Below are 22,825 nucleotides of genomic sequence, written 5' to 3' on the forward strand. Positions count from 1 at the left end.
CTTGTAAGTATTCTCACACTTCTTATCAAACTGTCTGTACTGGGCTAGCTTGATTATCACTTCAAAAGTTTTTTTCTCTTACTTAATTGGCCTCTCAGAGGTGGTAAGACAACTCCCACCTGTTCATGCTCTCTGTATGTGTGTATATATATCTCCTCAGTATATGTTCCACTCTATATGCATCCAAAGAAGTGGGCTGTAGTCCACGAAAGCTTATGCTCTAATAAATTTGTTAGTCTCTAAGGTGCCACAAGTACTCCTGTTCTTTTTATAGGTCAGTGATTCTCTATCTTTTTTCATTTGTGGACCCCTAAAAAAATGTGAATGGAGCTGCAGACTCTTGGAAATCTATTGTCTGTCTGTATAGTTGAATTCTGTTCAGTCAGTTTTCAGTCTAAGTCTTCTGCGGACCCCTCAGATAGCCCAGGATGAGCACCATTGCTATAGGTATAACACTATACAAGTGTAACTGGTAAAAACGCCATGTTGTTTTTGTGGTAAAACCTTCCTTTGTAGAGAAGGGCTTAGAAAAACTTCATCCATGCCAAACTGAAGGCGTGATCTACCTAGATGGGCCCATCAGAAGCCAATCAGCCCACAGAATGACCTGTGAACTGCTGCGCTTGAAGTATCAAACTGTCTGTACTGGGCTATCTTGATTATCACTTCAAAAGTTTTTTTTCTCTTACTTAATTGGCCTCTCAGAGTTGGTAAGACAACTCCCACCTGTTCATGCTCTCTGTATGTGTGTATATATCTCCTCAGTATATGTTCCACTCTATATGCATCCAAAGAAGTGGGCTGTAGTCCACGAAATCTTATGCTCTAATAAATTTGTTAGTCTCTAAGGTGCCACAAGTACTCCTGTTCTTTTTGCGGATACAGACTAACACGGCTGCTGCTCTGAAACTTGAAGTTTGGGAACAGGGAACCAAACTACCATGGTGGGGGTGTGCAATCCAGAAAAAAAACTGGTTGGGAAGGGGAAAGAGACCTCAGAAGAGATTCTTACTAATGGAATGACAAATTGTTTTTCTGGAGACTTTTAACCACAGGTTGTAGCATCTCAGCATCTCATTTGGTCTTGCCACAGAAGCACTAGGATTTTTCCTCTTAACTCCTATGCTTTGTCTCTTTCCCCCCTTGCATTAGTTGATTGCCAGTTAACTCAAGATAGTTACCACCTTTACTGTATCACAAGCCTGGGTGATCCACTCCACCTGTAGAACATACCCTTATCTGCTTTTCCACAGCCCCAGCCAGATACTTTTCCCCCTCATATGCATCCGAAGAAGTGGGCTGTAGCCCACGAAAGCTTATGCTCTAATAAATTTGTTAGTCTCTAAGGTGCCACAAGTACTCCTGTTCTTCTTTTTGCGGATACAGACTAACACGGCTGCTACTCTGAAACTTTTCCCCCTCTGCGGCAGGCTGATGCCTCTCTTTATTCCTGACCATAGGCAGCTACTGTCTCTATCATTCTGTCCTTAGGGGGAAAAAGGGCACTGTACTAGCCTGCTGAGAACAGCCCAAAGGTGAAAAATATTCATACCAGGGCTGGAAGTAGACAAAATATTGTCACCAGGAAGCGCAGAGAGCAGAATTCATACCCAGCTTGTGCTCAAAGATTTCCATTCAAAGGCCATATAATGAAGCCATATAATGAGGCCTGGACACATACACATTACATAGGTGCTCCGGGGCTGGAGCACCTACAGAAAAAAAATAGTGGGTGCTCAGCAACCACCGGCAGCTAGCTCCGCCCCCCCCAGCACCTCCCACTCCCCCCCAGCGCCTCCTACCTGCCACAATCAGCTGTTCAGCAGCATGCAGGAGGTGCTGTGGGCGGAGCGAGGGTGGGGTGCACTTGGGGGCGGAATGAGGCAGGGCCTGAGGGGGGACTGAGCACCCCACCCAGGAACTCTCAAAGTCAGCAACTCTGCACACAGACACCATGGCCATCAGTGAGGATTGAACCTGGAACCTTCAGCACCAAATCACAGGCCTCTCCCACTTAAAGTTTAGGAGAACATAATGATGGTTGTGGGGGATGCCAGCAAAGACAGACATGCTCACATTCATTAAGCCACTGTATTACACTTATCCAAAACCTGTATCAGCAACATGCCCGGTTCTGGCTTGCCCCTTAACTGGTCTCTCTGAAAAGGCCTCTTTTAAACCCAATTTTGACCCTCCTGCACTTCTTTTTGTAATTCTGGTTGCTTTAAAAAAATGTATTGAATCTGAGCTGCTTCATTATTCTGGGCCATCTCAAGATCTCATTCAGACCATCTACATTGCAGAACAGATGGGCTTGCACAGATCTCACTCCTTCAGTTGGTGGGAAGCTCCCTCCATTCTCCTTACCGTACATCTTGCCTTCGTCCGACAGGATGATCTTCCGCCGTCCGCATGGCGGGTAGATGGCTAACGCTTCCTGGAAGCTCTGCTCAATGTCCGGACTCCACACACCCTCGGCATCATTGTCGATGGGCTTGTCCAAGGCCTCGCTGCCCCCCGAGTCGTTGCTCCCCTCAGGGGAGGTGGGAGAACTCCACTCGTTGGAGGTAATGGTGCCAGCTAGAAACTCCAAGGCGCCACTTGGAGAAGCAGCCACAGAACCTTCAATGACAAACACACTGTCTCAGTTACTGATGCCTCCCACCATGAAGACAAAGGGAAAGTAAAAACCAGTTCAGGGCCAATCCCATTCTGGGTCCTTGGCTGAGTGCAGGCCCCTGACTTACAGAAGATCAGTTTGTCGAGACCATTTACAGTTAATGCGATAAACCATGCAGAACACCACAAGAGATTTCCTCGGTCTTAGCAGTCGCTATCCCGTCACACAATATCATTACTGCTGCAAGGGAGAGCCTTCTCCTCTGTATCAGAGGGGTAGCCGTGTTAGTCTGAATCTGTAAAAAGCAACAGAGGGTCCTGTGGCACCTTCTGTTAGTCTCAAAGGTGCCACAGGACCCTCTGTTGCTTTCTCCTCTGTAGGTACTTCTGCCTGGGACAGCCTCCCTGTATCGCTTTCGTTCATTAACTCTCCATCTATTTTCAATTCTCATCTGAAAACACATCTTCCCTCCTTTGCTTCTTAATTTCCCTCTCCCTTGGCTGTCATTATCCCTGTAACTGTATTATTTAACTCTCCAAAGCATGCAGGGATTCGGCCTGTGTGAAAGACACGACACAAAACAAAGCTGTGATGAATTATCTAGTCATCACTCTGGCCTAAGGAATTGTCTTAGATACAGTTTCACGGGCCCACAGTTGGCGATCGGTGTCATTTTTAACACTGACATTTCTGCTTCCCTGGGATCAGCTGCAATTTTTAAAAGCAATGCCCCAAAGCCAGGCACTCTAATGGAACAGCCCCAGCCTGAGAGGCGGCGAGGCAGCATGGGCTAGTAGATAAGTCACTGGTCTGCGAGTCACAAGACGGAGGGTCTGTTCTTGGCTCTGCCACTGATCTGGTGGGCGATCTTAGGCAAGTCACTTCACCTCTCTGTGCTTCAGTTTCCTGTCTGTCTTGTCTATTTAGATTGTAAGGTGCTTTGGGGCAGGGACTTGTCTCTCACTGTGTTTTTGTGCAGCTCGGGGCACTACAAATCATTAATAATAATAGATACTTTATAAATCCCTGTGACAGAGAAGACAGATTGCTAGCTAGATCTTATGGTCTGTGGAGCCCTGCTGGCTGGTCCACAGAATGAATCTCTCCTATAGATAGACCCATTTCCCCTTGTAGTACCTCAATCCCCTGCTGCTTAGTTCTCCAAATGTTTCACTCTATGAGCCACCAGGGCGGATTGGTGGTTCTCAAGCCATGGTTTGGGAAACTCTAGCTAGCTAGTCTGTCCTGTGAAAGACAAAAGAGCTGAAAAATCCCACTTTACCATTCCCCTGAGCCAAGCAGTGGGGAAAATCACGTCAAGCCTCAGCCCACATAGGCAGGGAAGAGGAGAAGGCTCAGACAAGGGAGGAGAGGGACAGCCCAGAGCTAGGGTGACTAGATAGCAAGTGTGAAAAATTGGGACAGGGGGTGGGAGGGTACTAGGAGCCCATATAAAAAAAGCCCCAAATATCAGGACGGTCCCTATAAAATGGGACATCTGGTCACCCTACCCAGAGCAGAGAGACAGAGTGGCAGTGAATAGGAAGTAAACATAGAGTAAGGAGACTACAGTTGGAAGCAGATCGGGAGGAGGGGAACGTGACGGAGGGAAAAACCAGAAAAAGCAGGATAGAGACATAAAGATTGAGCCGAGGAAGCAAGGAGAGAGAAAGATAACCAGAAGTAAGGAGGAAGGAAATGCGAAAGAACAGGAAGAGAGACTAACACAGACAAGAACTATAAAGAGATATGTAAGATGTGTCTTGTCTGACACAGGCTGCAAACATTCTGGGGCAGAGGCTGTCTCTGCTCTGTGACTTGTCTATAGAGGGGACTAGCACAATGGGGCTCTTGTCACAGTTGGGGCAAGTAGGTGCCACCAGAATACAAAAACTAATCAGTAATGGAGAGAGAAAGGAAGAAATACAGACTGAATGAGAAGAAAGGGATCCCCAAGGAAAAGGAGATTGGGAAGAAGAGTAAAAAGGAAGGATAAAAATGTGGGGCATAGAGAGGGAAGATATAAAGAGGAAAAGCAGAACTTACGGGGCTAACGGGGCAAGAGAAATGAAACAAAGTGCAGAATGCTCTCCTTCCGTCCCCAGAGTAGGTGTGGGCTCCTAACGAGCAATCACTACATTCCAACAGACTTGGAGATGCGGTTCTGTTTGCAAGGCCTGTGCTGGGAAGGAGGAGATTTCCCAGTTTTGCCAACCCCACGCATTCAAAAATCAGGAGTAATGCCCCCAAAGTCATGTGATTGGCTTAATAAAAATCACGAGATTGGCTTAAAAGTAATAAACGTTAGGGTCTTTTTATTTGCTTTTTGGTTTCGGAGTCTTTGGGATTCACGTTTTCAAGCTCTTCTCCACCCCCATGAGAGCTAGAATCTTACTTAAAAAAAAAAGAAACCCGAGATTCTCATGAATTCACATGATTCCAGGAACTGGAGCTTTAAGAAAAAACACCAAATATTGCAGGATTCACGATAAAATCACGAGAGCTGACAACACTGGTTTCCATAAGATTCTGTGACATCCAAACCCATTTTACATCTTAAATATTCACCAAAGCCCACACAAAAGCTTTTGGGGGAAAAAGTATAATGTTATAATAAACAAATAAACAATAATAATAATAATATACACAAAGTGACTAATCAGCTGGTTGCCTGGAGACTAAGATACCAGGCTGCAGAGTGGAGGACACGGATTCGATCTAAATTAGAACTCTATCCAGGGGGATTGCATTGTTTCCCACCGAACTCCAAGGAACTGGATGCTAGGTCCCATTGCCGTGTGCTCCCATCCCCGCAGAAAACATGGGAAAGGAAAATAAAGGCATTGGGGTGATTGAAACTCCGTCCTTAACAACATGACACCCAAACTGTAGTGAGAACTGAACCAAACAGGGACTGTTACCGTGCCTTTAAGAGAGCATAAAATGAATGACTAATACAGTAGTTGCCCCAGTGCCAGATGTCAATCACCAACAGCCTACTCCACTGGCAGGTGCTCTGCAGAAGGTTATTCAGACATCCAAGAGATTCTGCTACTGGTGAATGAGAGACAGACCTTTGAGTCAGGTTTCCTCAGGGGAGATTCAGGAATAGAAAAGGGAAAAAGCCATATGTTTTAGCATCTCTTTTCTCATGCTTAAAAACACTCTTGCTCCCTGGGGCCCTGAGTATGACCCTGTCTACGCTAGGGTAAAAGGTGAGGTTTTATATTAAAATCCAAGGGGGCACAAAGTAAACTGTAGTTTTAACACATGTTCAGCCCTAAAGATTGACCCTGACTGGTTAACACCTTAAAACTACAACTTGCCTCATGCTCATTGGGTTGTAACATGCGTTAGCTAACGCATTAAGACACATCTTGTATCCTAATGAAGCCATTGCTATAGCCTAGTGAAGGTAGGGCCTTTAGGAACCAAAATGTGTGTTTTTTATGGGTGTGAACTCAGTTACAGCCTCCCCTTAAGGCCATGTATGCAGTTGAACACCTTTAAGACTGTTTGAGCTGGCCATGCTGTAGCAAGGAAATGGAGCTAATTCAATTGAAACACACACATTTTGCTGTGTAGCGAAGCCCCACGAGTCACAGGCAGGAGCAGCGGAAACACTCTGAAAGTGGGGGGGCCATAGGTGCCCGCTCCCGCACCACCCCTTCCCCCGAGGCCCCCTTGCTCGCTCCTCTCTGCCCCCCTCCACCGTCATTTGCCCTTATGGCTGGTAAAAAATGGGAGGGGCCATGGCCTCCTGACCGCCCTGTTCCTGCACTTGTGGTCACGAGTAGATCACTTAACTGAACTGTGGGGCAAATCTGTGGCAACAACCCTCAGGGTGATGGGAAGCGGAGCCCATGAACTCTGGCTCGATAGGGCTTGAGGCCAGGGGGAAGAGACTGTGGAGAAAACATGCAGGCTGGTGCCAGAGAGTCAGTCAACTCCTGGGACCCTGTTCTCCAGCCACAGGATACACGTAAGTGCTACTGACTTCAAATGACACTCTTAAGTCTCTAACAAACAGTTAGAGTTTGTCTACACTGGAACTTTAGAGCGCTGCAACTTTCTCACTCAGGGGTGTGAAAAAACACAGTGCCGGTAGCTATTCCTCTCATGGAGGTGGGCTTTTTCAAGCACTGGGAGAGCTCTCTCTCAGTGCTATGCCACAACTACACAAGCAGCAGCGTTGTAACGTTGCCAGCAAAGACGTGCCCTATGTGTGTGGCAAGCTGGGGTCTTAATCTATCTCCCACGCAGCATTTCTTAAATGCGGCCACCAGGGGCTTTTCTTGCAGCCACAGCTCCTGGGCTGTGATGGGGGCGGGGAAGCAAAGTAGCACTCCCTTCCTCCCTGTTTCTCCTGGATGCACTGCCTTGATGTTTGGTTGCTGGGGCCACCAGCAGGTTGGTCCCTGCCCCTATCTGGAGTCAGCTGGGGCACAATGCTGTAGAAGCTGGCAGCGGGTGAGTTCCCCGTCTTCCCAAGGGGGGGTGGGGCAGCAGGCTCTGACCGCGGGGCTTTGGGCTCCAGCTCCAGGCTCTGGCTGTGCAGTGGCAGGCCCTGGACTCCAGCCAAACAGATTCGGGCTTTGTCCCTGGGCCCCATCCTCTGGCCCGGGGCTTCAGGCTCCAGCCTCCTGCTGCCTCCCACCCCCATCTCCCCTGGCCCCCACTGCCTCCCCCCATTCTCCAGCCAGGGCTTAATTTGTCCCCAGATTTGCCAGGACTGAGTAAGTCTGCTGGGAAAAGTGATACTTGTATGTTTGTTAATGTCACTTTTCCCAACAGACTTACTAGCTAGCAATAAATAAATTACATTGATTTGGACATGTATCTGTGCGTATTTATTTGGTTTTCCTAAAGCTAATTAAGTATTTTAGGAAAAAGTGTGAGAGCAGCCACCAGCAAGAGTTGGTGGCCACACTCTGAGGCCACCACATTTTTTTTCCTGAGAACCCCAGCTGTTCGTGTGGATGCTGCTACCGCACAAGAAAAGTTCCTAGTGCACTGTGATCTGCCCCTCTTTGACGTGGGAGTAGCTCAAAGCTCACTAGGGAACTTTTAGTGCGTGGCTGCAGGGGCCACACAGACAATGGGCAGCACCCTAGTGCGAGGTAGATTTACACTCTCACTTGCTGAGCACTGACTGACTGCTTCGGCAAGCCCTTACAGGCTCTGGAGGGGTGTGGGGAGCATGAAGGGGCCCTTGGGAACAAAGAGGCAGTGGTCCCGAGTCACAAATCAGTGGAGATACGCTGGTGTACGTAGGAAGACAGGAGACATGTTCAGACACTGGCAATCTTGAAGCTGCCCTCATCTTGCACCTCTAGGTCATTGTTCATTCTAACCCAGCCGAGGCCGGTACTCACTGCAGAGATGGGTCTACGCTACGGGCACTACACTAGCATAGCCACAGCGCTGTGCTGGGGGACACGCGTCTGCATTAGGATCAGGCAAAGTCTGCAGAGTCCAAGCGCTGTGAAGCCTACCCATTATTTCTTGGGTTTGCAGGTTTGTTAGCAAACTGTCATTTGAACCCCTGGGCCCACCCCCAAGTCATATTCAACCTTCGTTTTTAAATGTTTGTCCAGCCAAACACAGGTGCTGGAACTAGGGGTGCTGCCGCACCCCCTGGCAGGAAGTGGATTCCATCATATACAGGGTTTTCAGTTTGGTTTTCTGCACCCCCACGATACAAACTGTTCCAGCCCCCCTACAGCTAAAGGGGAACCTCTGGTTTATCACTGGGATAGATGATCTCTCCAAACTAGACAGACGTGCCGTATACAGACACCACATTTATTGATTTCTCATTAGAAGTTCGCTCACTTTAATTCTTCCTCCTGATTTTTTCCCCCTCTCTCTGCCGCCTTTTTCACACTCTAAGCAGATCAGATGCCCAAGAGCATTTGACTCCAGCTTTCTCACCCATTGGGCCTGATTCTCCTTTGACTGACGCACTCACCAAAGCTACTCCTGATGTACACTAGCATGAAAGGAGAACTCAGTCAAGTGGGTCTGAGTTTGGCCAGAACGTTCGATCATCTCTCAATAGGGATCAGGGCTGAGCTACAGTGATACAGAAGCTGGAACTGCTGCTGCCTGCATTATACCTGCTCTCTTTTGCCTGAGACGTCTATTTACAGGACTATCCATCTGGCCCTTTACACTTGGCCAAAACAACCCAGAGGAGAATGCTGGATTAGGGGGTTGGGGGAAGGGGAGGCTTCGTGATAGCCCAGCCTCCCTCTAGAGCTGGTCAAAAAAATGTCAACAGAACAAGAAAATGCGGTTTTGTTGCAATCAAAACATTTTTCAGGAATGTGTTGATGTAACTGCAAGTTTTGACAAGAAAAAGTGTAAATGAATTGTTTTGACTTTCTTGTTTCCTTTAGATTGTGTCAAAATATTTCACGTAGATAAGGTAAAAATGTTCCATTTCAACTTCATCATTTCAATACATTTTGATGTTCATATTATATGATTGTTTTATTTATATATTATATTAGAAATGCTACATATATTTAACATATACTGTATTTCATAGGAAATGTAATATATACAAAATACTTTATACGATCATGCTTTGACATTACCAAAATGAAACAATTTAGATAACCTCTAAATATCATATTTAGATGTTATCTAAAACAAAATATTTCAATGTTTCCAAATCAAATATTTTTTAGACTTTCCGTTTTGCAGAAAATTTTTGAAACATGGACTTGCCGATTTGGAACAAAACCAAATTTTGACATGTCAGAATTTCCCACACAATGTAAATTCCATTTTCTAGCCATCTCTACCTATTTCCTTTCACTCTGAACTCACATATCCAGGCAGGGTTCCTTTGGGCACTGTCCACTGATTCAGAGCAGTGGGTGTTGTCCGGGATTCTCTTCTCGATGTCCCCTTTGGGTGCCCTCATTTTGAGCTAGTGATTGTTACTCCTTTTCCCTGTTTTTTCATTCTCTCTCCACAGAAGCAGTTTCTCCTCCCTTGGTGTTCACACCTCAACTGCTAGCAGAGCACCTCATCCTCCCTGATTGAACTAACCTCATTATCTCCATACTGATTTATACCTGCCTCTGGAGATTTCCATTACTTGCATCTGAAGAAGTGAGGTTCTTACCCACGAAAGCTTATGCTCCCAATACTTCTGTTAGTCTCAAAGGTGCCACAGGACCCTCTCTTGCTTTTTACAGATTCAGACTAACACGGCTACCCCTCTGATACTTGACACCATGCAAGGCACTGCATTTAGCCGTATGGAATGGAAATCTATCAACCTCATGAAGAAACTTGCACAAATACAGACAGATATCATCTTCCTTTCCAAATGCAAACGGATGGACATCATACCAAATGGACTGAAGGTGAAAAATCCATTGCTATCTACATACTGCACAGACCACAGTGAGAGATTATGCCATACATTATCAAAGAAACTGAGGAACCACCTGATCAGCATCCTATACAGCAAACAGAAAAACATCAAGAAAGAGCTCTCCAACCTGGAGACTTTCATAAATAACCAACCCTCCACAGAAATGGACTTTACTAAAATAAGACAGGAGATCTACATTACACACTTCACCTCTCTACAAAGGAAAAAGGACCGTAAGCTGTCTAAAATCCTACCTGCCACATGGGGCCACAACAGGGGTACCCCTAACTCACCCAGCAATATCGTCAATTTATCCAGCTACACACTCAACCCAGCAGAAGAGTCTGTCCTATCTCGGGGACTCTCCTTTTGCCCCAGCACCCCCACAAACATGATACAGTTCTGCGGTGATCTGGAAGCCTACTTTCGCCGCCTCTGACTCAAAGAATACTTTCAAGATTACACTGAACACAGATACCCTCCCACCAACAACACAGGAAGAAGAACTCCACATGGACTCCTCCTGAGGGTCGAAATGACAGTCTGGACCTATACATAGAATGCTTCCGCCGACGTGCACAGGCAGAAATTGTGGAAAAACAACATCGCTTGCCTCATAACCTAAGTCATGCAGAACGCAATGCCATCCACAGCCTCTGAAACCACCCTGACATTATCATCAAAGAGGCTGATAAAGGAAGTGCTGTTGTCATCATGAACAGGTCTGACTACCAGAAGGAGGCTGCCAGACAACTCTCCAATACCAAATTCTACAGGCCACTTTCCTCAGATCCCACTGAGGAATACACTAAGAAACTGCACCATCTACTCAGGACACTCCCTACACTAACACAGGAACAAATCAACATACCCTTAGAGCCCCGACCGGGGTTATTCTATCTTCTACCTAAGATCCACAAACCTGGAAATCCTGGACGCCCCATCATCTCGGGCATTGGCACTCTCACTGAAGGACTGTCTGGATAAGTGGACTCCCTACTCAGACCCTACGCCACCAGCACTCCCAGCTATCTCCGTGACACCACAGATTTCCTGAGAAAACTACAATGCATTGGTGACCTCCCACAAAACACCATCCTAGCCACCATGGATGTAGAGGCTCTCTACACAAACATCCCACACACAGATGGAATACAAGCTGTCAGGAACAGTATCCCTGATGATGACACAGCACAACTTATTGCTGAGCTCTGTGACTTTATCCTCACGCACAATTATTTCAAATTTGGTGACAATATATACCTCCAGACCAGTGGCACCGCTATGGGCACCCGCATGGCCCCACAATATGCCAACATTTTTATGGCTGACCTGGAACAGCGCTTCCTCAGCTCTCGTCCACTCACGCCCCTTCTCTACCTACGCTAAATTGATGACATCTTCATCATCTGGACCCATGGGAAGGAGACCCTGGAAGAATTCCACCATGATTTCAACTGCTTCCACCCCACCATCAACCTCAGCCTGGACCAATCTACACAGGAGGTCCACTTCCTAGACACCACCGTACAAATAAGCGATGGCCACATTAACACCACCCTATACCGAAAACCCACCGACCGCTACGCCTACCTTCATGCCTCCAGCTTCCACCCCGGTCACACCACACGATCCATCGTCTACAGCCAAGCACTGAGGTACAATCACATCTGCTCCAACCCCTCAGACAGAGACCAACACCTACAAGATCTTCACCAAGCATTCTCAAAACTACGATACCCACACAAGGAAATAAAGAAACAAATCAACAGAGCCAGACGTGTACCCAGAAGCCTCCTGCTACAAGACAGGCCCAGAAGAGAAACCAACAGAACTCCACTGGCCATCACCTACAGTCCTCAGCTTAGACCTCTCCAACGCATCATCAGTGATCTACAACCCATCCTGGACAAAGATCCCTCACTTTCACAGACCTTGGGAGGCAGGCCAGTCCTCGCCCACAGACAACCTGCCAACCTTAAGCATATTCTCACCAGCAACCACGCACCGCACCATAACAACTCTAACTCAGGAACCAACCCATGCAACAAACCTCGATGCCAACTCTGCCCACATATCTACACCAGCAACACCATCACAGGACCTAACCAGATCAGCTACAACATCACCGGCTCATTCACCTGCACGTCCACCAATGTTATATATGCCATCATATGCCAGCAATGCCCCTCTGCTATGTACATTGGCCAAACTGGACAGTCACTACGCAAGAGGATAAATGGACACAAGTCAGATATCAGGAATGGCAATATACAAAAACCTGTAGAAGAACACTTCAACCTCCCTGGCCACACACTAGCAGATGTAAAGGTAGCCATCTTACAGCAAAAAAAAACTTCAGGACCAGACTCCAAAGAGAAACTGCTGAGCTCCAGTTCATTTGCAAATTTGACACCATCAGATCAGGATTAAACAAAGACTGTGAATGGCTATCCAACTACAGAAGCAGTTTCTCCTCCCTTGGTGTTCACACCTCAACTGCTAGCAGAGCACCTCACCCTCCCTGATTGAACTAACCTCGTTATCTCCACACTGATTTATACCTGCCTCTGGAGATTTCCATTACTTGCATCTGAAGAAGTGAGGTTCTTACCCACGAAAGCTTATGCTCCCAATACTTCTGTTAGTCTCAAAGGTGCCACAGGACCCTCTGTTGCTTTTTAAGTTGATCCTTGTTTCTGAAGCCCTTCCCCTCCTTATTTTGTGTAGAGAGGTGGCTACTTGTGTTTTGGGGGGCCACACCCATGTTTGCAGAGATCAAACAGGCTGGCCCCTCACACCACCACAACTACACTTCCTTCTGCTCAGTTCCTATTTTTTCCCTTCATTCTTGGTACCTGTGTTTCTCTTTGTCATGGCCTGTCCCTACTGCTTCGTTTTAATGTACTAGCTCTGTGGGCAGTGGAAAACGAACACAAGAACAACAGGGCATAACCCTTACAGCTCCAACAGCTTCAGTTCAACTGTTCTCCCCAGCACTGGTAATTTCAGTGCTTGCTCTCTTCCCTCTCACACATGGCATCTCATTGAGATTCAGAGTTCCTGCAGGGACAGACAGCTGCCAAGGGCCCTTCCGCAGAGGCCTCATTGACAGGGAGGACATCCTTAACACAGACTCCATAATCTGACACATCTGCTTCCTAATATCTATCCTCCAAGTTATTACTGTTGGTAGCAGCTTCCTCCGCAGTGTTTGTGACAGCTGCTCCACTCAACACAAAACCATACTTTCCTGGGGTTGTGAAGTATCGCAGCCAGCTGTCTACAGTTGTTCAGCTTTCTTAGAGCTGCTTTGTGTAAGTGCTCTCCCTGCTAGTGAGTCAGTATCAGGCACAATATGTTAGGCACAGATCCCCTGCTACATGCCTCCTGGACACCAGCGCGGGAACGAGAGGCAGTGTGCTCTAGTGGATAGAGCACTGGGCTGGAAGTCAGGTGACAAAGATTCTAGTCGTGGTTCTGCCCCGAGGTACTGTGTGCCGTCAGCAAGTCTCTGTGCCTCTGTTTCCCATCTCACCCTCTGTCTGTCTTATGTATTTGGACTGTAAACACTTCAGGGCAGGGACTATCACTTGCTATGTGTCTGTACAGTGGTACCCTAATCTTGGTTGGGACCCCTAAGCATCGCTGTAATACAAATAATGAAAAATCCTGGGGCTAACTCTCAGGGTATGCTGAGTCATGAAACACTGTTCTTGTAGAATGACAGGTCATGAAACACTGTTCTTGTAGCAACCTTCTATGGGTCATGTCAATTATCACTTCAAAGGTTTTTTTTCTCCTGCAGATGATAGCTCAGCTCTTCTTTCTGTGTGTTCCATTCTATGCATCCGAAGAAGTGGGCTGTAGCCCACGAAAGCTTATGCTCTAATAAATTTGTTAGTCTCTAAGGTGCCACAAGTACTCCTGTTCTTGTAGAGGATTTTAACTATTATATCTAGATGTCTGTTGAGTAACAAATACCATCCAAACAGACACCTGCAAAAAACTTCCTAAGATAGCATAGATGCCATCTAACAACCCATAAAGATTCCAGCCAGAGAAGAAGGCACTCTACAGCTGCTTCTTACTCAGAGAGAGGCACTGACTGAGAATAATAGGCAACGTGGAACCAGTAACCACCAGTTACTTGAATTCAGCACGGCAAGGGATGTGTTCACACAATGCAGCAGAGCTTTTGATGTGAGGAAGGCATATGTTGGGGAATTAAGAAATCTAGCTAGTAAGGTGCAATGGGAAATAGCATTGAAACTCACCAGAGTGGAAGGAGACCCAGAAATTCTCAGTTCCTCTGAAAAAGAAGAATGCATGCAATAAATAAATGTGTCTTCAGGAAGGGATGCCCACAAATTAAAATAAAAACGACTGGAAATGGAGAAGGAGGCAGAAATACAAGAATACATGGGGTTAGCTAAAGTTTGCAGGGGGAAAAGAGAAGGGCAGCAAACATCAATATGAGTCAATAAGCTCTTTGGGGCAGGGACTGTCTGAAATCAATGGGGGTGTTGCCATCGACTTCAATTTCACCCTGGGAGTTTTTCTATTACCTTTAGTGGGAGCTGGAGCAAAACCCAAGTTTTTAGACTTTTCCTCATTTCCAAGTCCTTTCAGAAATTTGCCCTGGTCTTCATCTCTAACCTAGCCTCTTCCCTGACCATTCTGCTCCCCCAGTGACACCAGGCCTGATGCCCCGTTAATCCATTTCTCTCACATCTGGGCTTTCTTCCATGCAACTCCCTCCATTCTAATCCATGCAGCCTCCATCATCTCCTCATTCAAATTCCTCTTGAAGATTCCATTCTTCCCTGATGTCCACAGGAATTCAACAATATGTATTTTTACATCATAGTCATTCCCAGTGCATCCAATCTACTCTGTGTCTGGCTTCTATGGGTTATAAACTCTTTGAAGCAGGGGCAGTCTTGACAGCTATCTGTGTCTTGTACAGCATTGTACTGTGCTATCAGCACTCAATAGGTGCAGTTGCAGAGAGAGTTCTTGATCCCTGTATTCTTGATGGGAAATTAGCACAAATCTTGACCCAAGATAGGCTTCAACATAGGGAAGGGTAATTATGCTGCTGCTGAAATTTGAGAGAGATTCAGAAGCCTAGTCATTTGAATGATATTCGGGAATATCTGGATTTGCAAAAAGCTTCAAATGCAAGTACCAGGTGAAGTATGAACTCTGCTGGTAGTGGGGAAAGGTGAGCAGCAGCACAAGGATAGGCAGGGAGGAAATGAGAACTGAGATTTCTGTTATGTATGTCAGACAAACTGACAGAGTCACTGCTCCTCCAGACTGCACAGTGCGACTGCTGTGTCGTCTCACTACCGGACAAGTCTGTTTTGCGAAGGAAAGATCTTTTGTAGCACTGCTACTCTGAGATCGTATCACACGCAAGCCTGGGTTCTCACTGAGTGCTTAATACAAGCCCTAGCACGCGCTCAGTTTGCTTGGTACATTGAATCTCCCTGCAGCAGCTGCTGTGCACATGGCACCTGACTTCCTGAGTAAAGCAAAACAAGAGTCTTAAATGACTGCAGTAGCTCAGCCTGGTCTGAACCAGAGAGAGGATGCAGTGTCCAGCACAGTGATATAAATCAAAACAAGGAGGGATGAGAATTTCCATCAGTGCAGCCCCTGATTACGTATTAAAACAGGATGCAATGAGATAAGACTGGATCGTGCCAAAGGCCACACACGCAGTAAGTGCCATTTGTGATGATGAGAGAACAGAACACAGAACTCAAAAGAGCACGCACGGACTCAAGGCTTGATTCTGTTCTCATTTACACCAGAGGAGATTGGGATTGGTGATACTGAAGTGGAAGGATCTATACTGATGTAAAACAAGTGAGAGAGCTAACCAGAGTCAGCTAAAATAATTGTGTCCTCGTCCACACTGGAATTATCAACCGTGTTAGTTTTCGTGCCTTTGTTAAAACACAATGGTTCATTCAAGCTTAGACCAGCTTGTAGAGTCACTGTTTAAAATGCTTAGGTCTCTCTAGAGCAAAACTACTGTAATAAAACAATAAGTCATTTGTAGTGCTTTGCCAATGATTATTCCTCACGTGATCACTGACGGCTGGGAATTACAAAGAAGGCTACAGGAGTTTGACACCCAAATCCACTGAAAGTCAAAACTCTTGAAGATCCCAGCCAAAGTTAATACAGGAGGTGAAAATATCACTATCTCCATTTTACATCTGGAGAGACTGAGGCACAAAAGAGCAAAGTGGCTCGCCCACTCACAATTGGTGGCGGAGCCCAGATAAGAACTAAGGACCAACTTTTCAAAAATATCTACTGATTTTGGACACCCAGCCTGAGACATCTGACAGGGGCCTAATTTTCACAGGACAGGTGCTCAGCACTTTCTGAACATCAAGCCCCTGCAAAGTGTCTCATTGGGTACCCAAAAACTGAGGAGCCCAAAATCTCTGTTACTTTTGAAAATTGGGATCAAGATCTCCTAATTCCCCAATCCTGGGTTGTTGAGAACACCCAGTCTAGTGGCTACCTTTTTCTTTCTGAGGCCCCCCCTCCAACATACTATAAAAACTCCCCGGCCCAGCTGTGCCACAACACCTGTTTTTCTGAATACAAAAGCCAGGGCTGGGGTTACGGGATAGCCAGCAGGGCAATTGCTCGGGGCCCCACACCACAGGGGGCTCCCACAAAGCTAAGTTGCTCAGGCTTCAGCCCCAGGTGGCGGGGCCCGGGGCTCTGGGCTGCAGTCCTGCACAGTGGGGCTTTGGCTTTCTGCCCTGGGCCCTAGCGAGTCTAACACTAGCCATGCTTGGTGGACCCCCTGAAACCTGCTCGCAGCCCCTCAGGGGCCCCCGGTCCCCTGATTGAGAACCACTGCACTACATCCATGCTGCCTCTTAGCCTCTTCTCTAGCCCTTCAAGGCTGGAGTTTTCAGACGCACTCAACATTGGTCTAACTCAGCTCCCATTCAGCCAATGGTAAAAACTTCAGGAGAGCTTCGACGGGAACAGAGTTAGTCCAAATACTTACTGCTTTAGAAAATCCTGCCCCAAGTGCCTAAAATATTCAACTTCAGGACAAAGCCAGCACCCAGCAACTGCAGCAGTTGAACCTGCGTTGAGTCTCACAAGAGAGTAGCTGTAAGCACTGATTGCAGTTCTGTAGGGTTACCATATTTAAAAAAATAAAAAAAGAGGGCACTCCACGGGGGCCTGGCCCCGCCCCTTTCCCACCCCGGCCCCGCCCCAACTCCGCCCCTTCCCCAAAGTCCCCACCCCAACTCCCCCTCCTCCTTCCCAGCCACACGAAAAGGGCTGCCCGAGCGCTACCGGCTTCACGGTTTGCCGGGCAGCCTCCAGACCCTGCGCCCCTGGCCGGCACTTCCCCAGCACAGCTGGAGCCCAGGAGGGGAAGCGCCCAGCCAGGGGCGCAGGGTCTGGAGGCAAGGGGGCTGCCCGAAGCCGGTAGCGCTCGGGCAGCTCGGCTCTTAAACAGAGCCGAAGAGTCAGGGGAGGAGCAGAACAGCTGCGGGAGGGGAAGTGCCTGGCCGGTATTTTCCCGGACATGTTCGGCTTTTTGGCAATTCCCCCCGGACAGGGATTTGATTACCAAAAAGCCGGACATGTCTGGGAAAAACCGGACGTATGGTAACCCTAAGTTCTGAATACACAGGCTCAGGGTAGGTCTACGCTGGAATAAAAGATCCGTGGCACAGCCCAGCTCAGATGACTCAGGCTAAAAATTGCTGTGTAAACATTTGGGCTCAGGCTGGAGCCGAGACTCTGGGACCCTTCCCCTTCACAGGGTCCCAAAGCCAAAGCCCAAATGTCTACACACCAATTTTACAGCCCAGCAGCCTGAGCCCGAGTTAACTGATCTGGACTAGCTTCAGGTGTTTAATTACTGTGTAGACATACCATCAGAGCCCTAGATCTGTAGTGCTCTCTTTATTTAGATTTCTATATGTGGCCATCACCATGGTATCTGCCTGCTTTGGGTAACAATCTGCATGCCCTCCTGCCCAACGTTAGCAGTGCAGTTAGCACCCAACACCGAGTCATTGCCTTCAGTGGCCCCGAGAGAGAAACAAATTTGTACTTCATGCCACTCCAATTACCTAAAATAAGGCCTTGATTCTGTAAAGCACTTAGGCACGTGCTTGAGTCCCACTGACTGCAGTTGGAATTAAGCATACACTTAAAGAAAGATGTTAAGTACTTTGCTGAACTGAGGCCTAAGGAATGACTGGGAAACAGATGAGTCTCATAATAGAATCTATCTCCAGCACCTGGGGTTGGCAGGAATGTTTGTGTGAACCCAGGAAATGTCCTCATACCCCATTTTTGGGGGTATGCACTTTGAAGCCACTGAATGTTTACAGCTTGTTACTCAGAAGCAATTGGATTGTACTACAGAGCCAGTATTCATGAAAGATTATCAGATTAATTAATTTGTAATAGGGCGCAGATACAGAACATTCTTGTCCCGATTCTGGGCTCACCTCAGTCTGATACTCAAAAGCACTCAACATTGACCTCACTCTGTTCTCACTGAAGTCAATGACCAGATTCCCATTAGTGACACCTCAGTGTCACTCCACTGACTTCAGTGGAGTTACTCCCGATTTACACCAGTGTAACAGAGATCAGAATTGGGCCCGCTGGCCTGTGTTAACCAAGTCTCCCCATTTTCTAGGGTGCTGGATTATTAGGCTTTTCACAGAAAGAAAACAGAAAACATCACAAGACACAAGGACCTCTCTATCTACAATCCCAAACCAGGTGCCTCTTTCATAGAGGTCAAACTGTAGCACCAATTGAAAGTGAAAGAAAAAGGCCACACACAGGTTAAATTTCCCTCACATATTATGAGAAAGTATCTCCTGCAGGCCCTATAGTTTGTCTCTCTGATCTCCCAGCTCCCTTTCCCAGGGAAGGTCAGCAGGTTATAGATCTTCAATGGGTTAATTTGCAGGGCAAGAGGGGCCCCCTGCCAAGCTTACATTTTTCTCTGAATTTCTTTTACCTATGGCTACGTGTAACATCTGTGACTGGGGGATATTAGAGACAAACTATTATTTGTCTTTGTTTTTCCAATTAGCTTACTTGATGGATGTGATCTGGCCATTTTCATTGTTTCCTCTGTATAGTCAGTTGCCCCTGTTGTTTGCGTGAGTCCTTCACACAGCAACAAGGGAGAGAGAGAGGGGGTAAAAAAGCTTTTTTTAAAATTAGGAAAATGATATTGTAAATGTACAAACATTGGCAGAGGGATTCAGAGGCAGGCGTGGGACCTCAAACTTCTTTAACTCCGTTTTTTAAACAGACTAGATTTCAAGTTGAGGGTGTCCCTTTAAATCACACCAGTCCCAGGTACATTCCCTGCACTAGGTACAATATTCGTGTTTTTTATCCAGGGGCTAACTCAGGTGGGATATTTTCAGCCCGGATGGGCTGACACAAATCATCACATCATCCCTATTTCTTCACCATCCCATAGCTGAGCTGTCTCACACACTCACTGCTCACGCTACAGGTGCTCAGTGCTCTCTTGACCTTCCCTCCCTTCCTTATTGCCCTGCAGCTATTGGTTACGGGGATTAGACTTTGACTGGACATCTCTCATGAATGGTTATCATACTGTTCGAAGGGAAACACTGTGAGGACTACGCTAATTTATTTTCTCTATGACAAAAGCACAGCAGAAGCTCCAAAGACACATGACCACTTCCACCCCATGCACTGAAGCCCAGCAGCTGGAATACACCACCAAGCTAGTGGCATTGGTATCAAAAATGAGATATGAACAGGGGAGCTAAAAGCTTACAAAACAGACCAAGAATGGGGCCAATGCCTCAATCTGTGGTGCCCTTAGCTAAAAAAGACTGCCCTTCCCTAGCAGGAAAATGCCTACTTTGTCTGGTGTAAAAAACAATTGGGAGTGATTGAATACTCTCCAGAAAGAGGAGACTACAAAGGGTGGAAACAAAAATAAGGAGGGGGAGATTAACTACTTATCTTTTTCAAGATCCTGCAAGTAGCTCCATGCAGGCAGAATCCTGGGCTTTTGTAATGCTCTTTGCTGGATCAGGGCTCTAAGGGGTAACATACTAGGTGCTGATTTACCATGGTGATAAGCACAACATAGATGCCTAGACAGAGAGATGCCTAGATGGATGGCAGTGAACCATGAACAAAGCAATATGAGTTTATAAAGTCCTCCGTAAATCTTGACAAACTCGATTGCTTTTTGAGTGGGGACAGAATTGCAAAGTTAGCAAATGAAAGAAAGGTTGTAGATGATGTAATAAGTTTAGATTTAGGAAAGCATTTGCTTCTCTTCTGGGAAATCGTAACTGAAAAAGTAATTCAAGTTGGCTCGGATGGATGGAAAATTGGCGTAAAGGGGGCAAAACGAAGGGGAAGGATAAATAACAATGTATCAAGGAGGTAGCAGTGTCTGTTGAGGAGTTGCAGGGATTGGTGTTAGTCCAGTTTTATTTAACATCTTAATTAATGATTTGGAAGACTGAATAAATGTCACATTAACGAAATTTGCAGATGATGCCGAATCAGAGTTACAAACAACAATGAACAGAGATGATTTAAAGGGGCCGAGGGAGCTTAGAAACAAACAAGGGCAGAAAAAAGCAAAACAAGATTTTATGTGGAAAAATTAAAGCCAGTACAATTAGGGGAAAATGGCATGATATACAATGTGAGGGGAAAACCTTGGAAGCAGCACTGCTTAAAGACACCCTAGAATGGGCATACAGAACAAATCAGATATGAGTTTGCAAGGCACTATGGCTGCATAAATGATCAATGTCATTTTGTCAGACATCACTTCACTGAAAGAGACACTTGTCCTCTCGTTAGGCCTGGCATGACCATGTCTGAAATAGTGCATTTCATCCTGGAACCCACGTCACCATAAGGATGATGACAAATTGGAGAGAATTCAGAGAAGAGTAGCACAAACGATCAGAAGCCTGGAAGAAATGATTTATGAGGAGAGATTAAAAGTATAGGTTGGTGACAAAAGGGCTAAGAGGGACATGATAACAGTTCACAAGTACTTAAAGAGTGTAAACACCATGGACAGAAAACGATGAATTACCTAGTGTGGTACACTGAGGCATAAACAGAAGTAATGGAATGTTAAGAAAAGGAAAATTAGCCTGAATATTAGGAAAACTTTCCTGCCAGTGACACATATTAGGGTGTGGAAACGCCTCTCATGGGAAGTGGTGGAAGTTCTATCACTTGGCATTTTAAAAACCAGATTGGACAAAACACTATCAAATGTGGTTTAGGGAACAATTCTGCATTGCATCCCACCGCCCAAGAGAGGGATGATGGGTTGGAGGAAGTAATTGGTCTTTAATGTCTATGAACAGATAAAGCTGAATTGCTGCTTCCCTCTGAAATATCCTAATGGCCTGGTCAGAGAGAGTTAACTTTCTGAACTCCCCTGGGGCTGACTGAGCTCAGTTGCTACAGAACCAAGAATTCCGAGACAGGGCCTTATCAATGGCACACCTGAATTTTAAATGTAAAAACTTACACAAAACTGGGGACAAAAGCTCTGAAGATGACTGTAACAATCCCTCAGAACAGTGTGTCTTCTGCAGACGTTCCTGTGAACAATTTACTGTTCAACAGCCACCCCAGTCCTCTGTATAGCGTTCTTCACACTGAAGTCAATGACTTAGACAGAAAAACCCAGAGTGTATTCTTACAATTCTTTATTCTAAACCTTTTGCTGTCTCTGATCCTCTTCTCCATAATGTGACTCACAAGAACAGTCACTGGCTGATGGAAACCCCCCCGAAACTGTCAGTGCTGCTATGAAATTGGTTTCCATTAAAGTTCTAAACTAGTTGTTTTTATTTTCATATATTATTTTAATAGTTGTTTTTTTTTAAAGAAAGACTTCAAAATACAAAAGCACATGCAAGAAAGTCAGAAGGGGTGGAAGAGATTCCTATCACCTAACAACAACAGGAAATCTCACACTTTCTAATTTATTGTATTCTAGTTGAACTCTGAATTTCTCTGGAAAAAAACAACCAAACAAATATATTTGATATGATCAGCTGTCCATTTCCACTGAACGTCCCTTTTTGTCCCGTGGTCTTAGACAAGTATATACCCTGTAGTCCAGTGAGTGACTGCAAAATCCAGGCCAGGATTTAGGGAAACCCTGTAAGGTGACATTATGCAGCAACAGGCGGCAGGCTGCCCATCCGAAGAAGTGGGCTGTAGCCCACGAAAGCTTATGCTCTAATAAATTTGTTAGTCTCTAAGGTGCCACAAGTCCTCCTGTTCTTTTTTTAGTAAGTCTAGGAGCTAGAGAGCCAGTGAGAACCAAAGTCTGTCTGTGTCCAGCACCCTCAATAAAGAATCCCCTTACAGCTGAGACCAGCCTCTTCTCTACCGTGAGAAAAACTACCACCATAGAACGTTTACAGCGCCGCAGCAGTCTTTCTAATCAGGTCCCAGTCCTTATTGTTCAGCCTCTCTACCCCTTCTGTGCTTCTCACTCCTCCCCATTACCCAACGCCCTGTCCTGCTGTCTGTTTCCCTCCCTAGGAGCAGAGACAATGAACCCCCTGACATCTACACCGACAGATGGACAGACAGACAGGTGGATAAAAGGTTCCTGCAATGTTGCGCACAGACAGCAAAAAGATCAAATCTGGTGGCAGCCGATCTTTTCCAAGCGTCAAGAAACAGGAACAAACCCAGTCTCCTTCCACCCTGTGTTTAAAAAGTATTTTGTGTGGTTTATT

The 22,825-nt window shown here is 46.2% G+C and overlaps 1 protein-coding gene across 5 annotated transcripts in view; it reads right to left on the bottom strand.

Moving 5' to 3' along the window:
• The window catches only part of TEAD4 (TEA domain transcription factor 4), a 79,556-nt gene that overhangs the window by 55,188 nt on the left and 1,543 nt on the right, over positions 1 to 22,825 (bottom strand). For 3 of the 5 annotated variants that reach the window (XM_065584253.1, XM_065584249.1, XM_005307857.4), the window contains exons 3-4: positions 14,291 to 14,325; positions 2,368 to 2,622 (exon numbers count right to left, since the gene is read on the bottom strand). In XM_065584253.1, the coding sequence (XP_065440325.1) occupies positions 2,368 to 2,622; positions 14,291 to 14,325 (290 nt within the window). The remainder of the gene's footprint in view (positions 1 to 2,367; positions 2,623 to 14,290; positions 14,326 to 22,825) is intronic. The other 2 variants (XM_065584263.1, XM_065584260.1) reach the window with 1 other exon arrangement.

The sequence above is a fragment of the Chrysemys picta genome, chromosome 1, assembly GCF_011386835.1.
Source record: "Chrysemys picta bellii isolate R12L10 chromosome 1, ASM1138683v2, whole genome shotgun sequence".
Taxonomy (NCBI): Eukaryota; Metazoa; Chordata; order Testudines; family Emydidae; genus Chrysemys; species Chrysemys picta.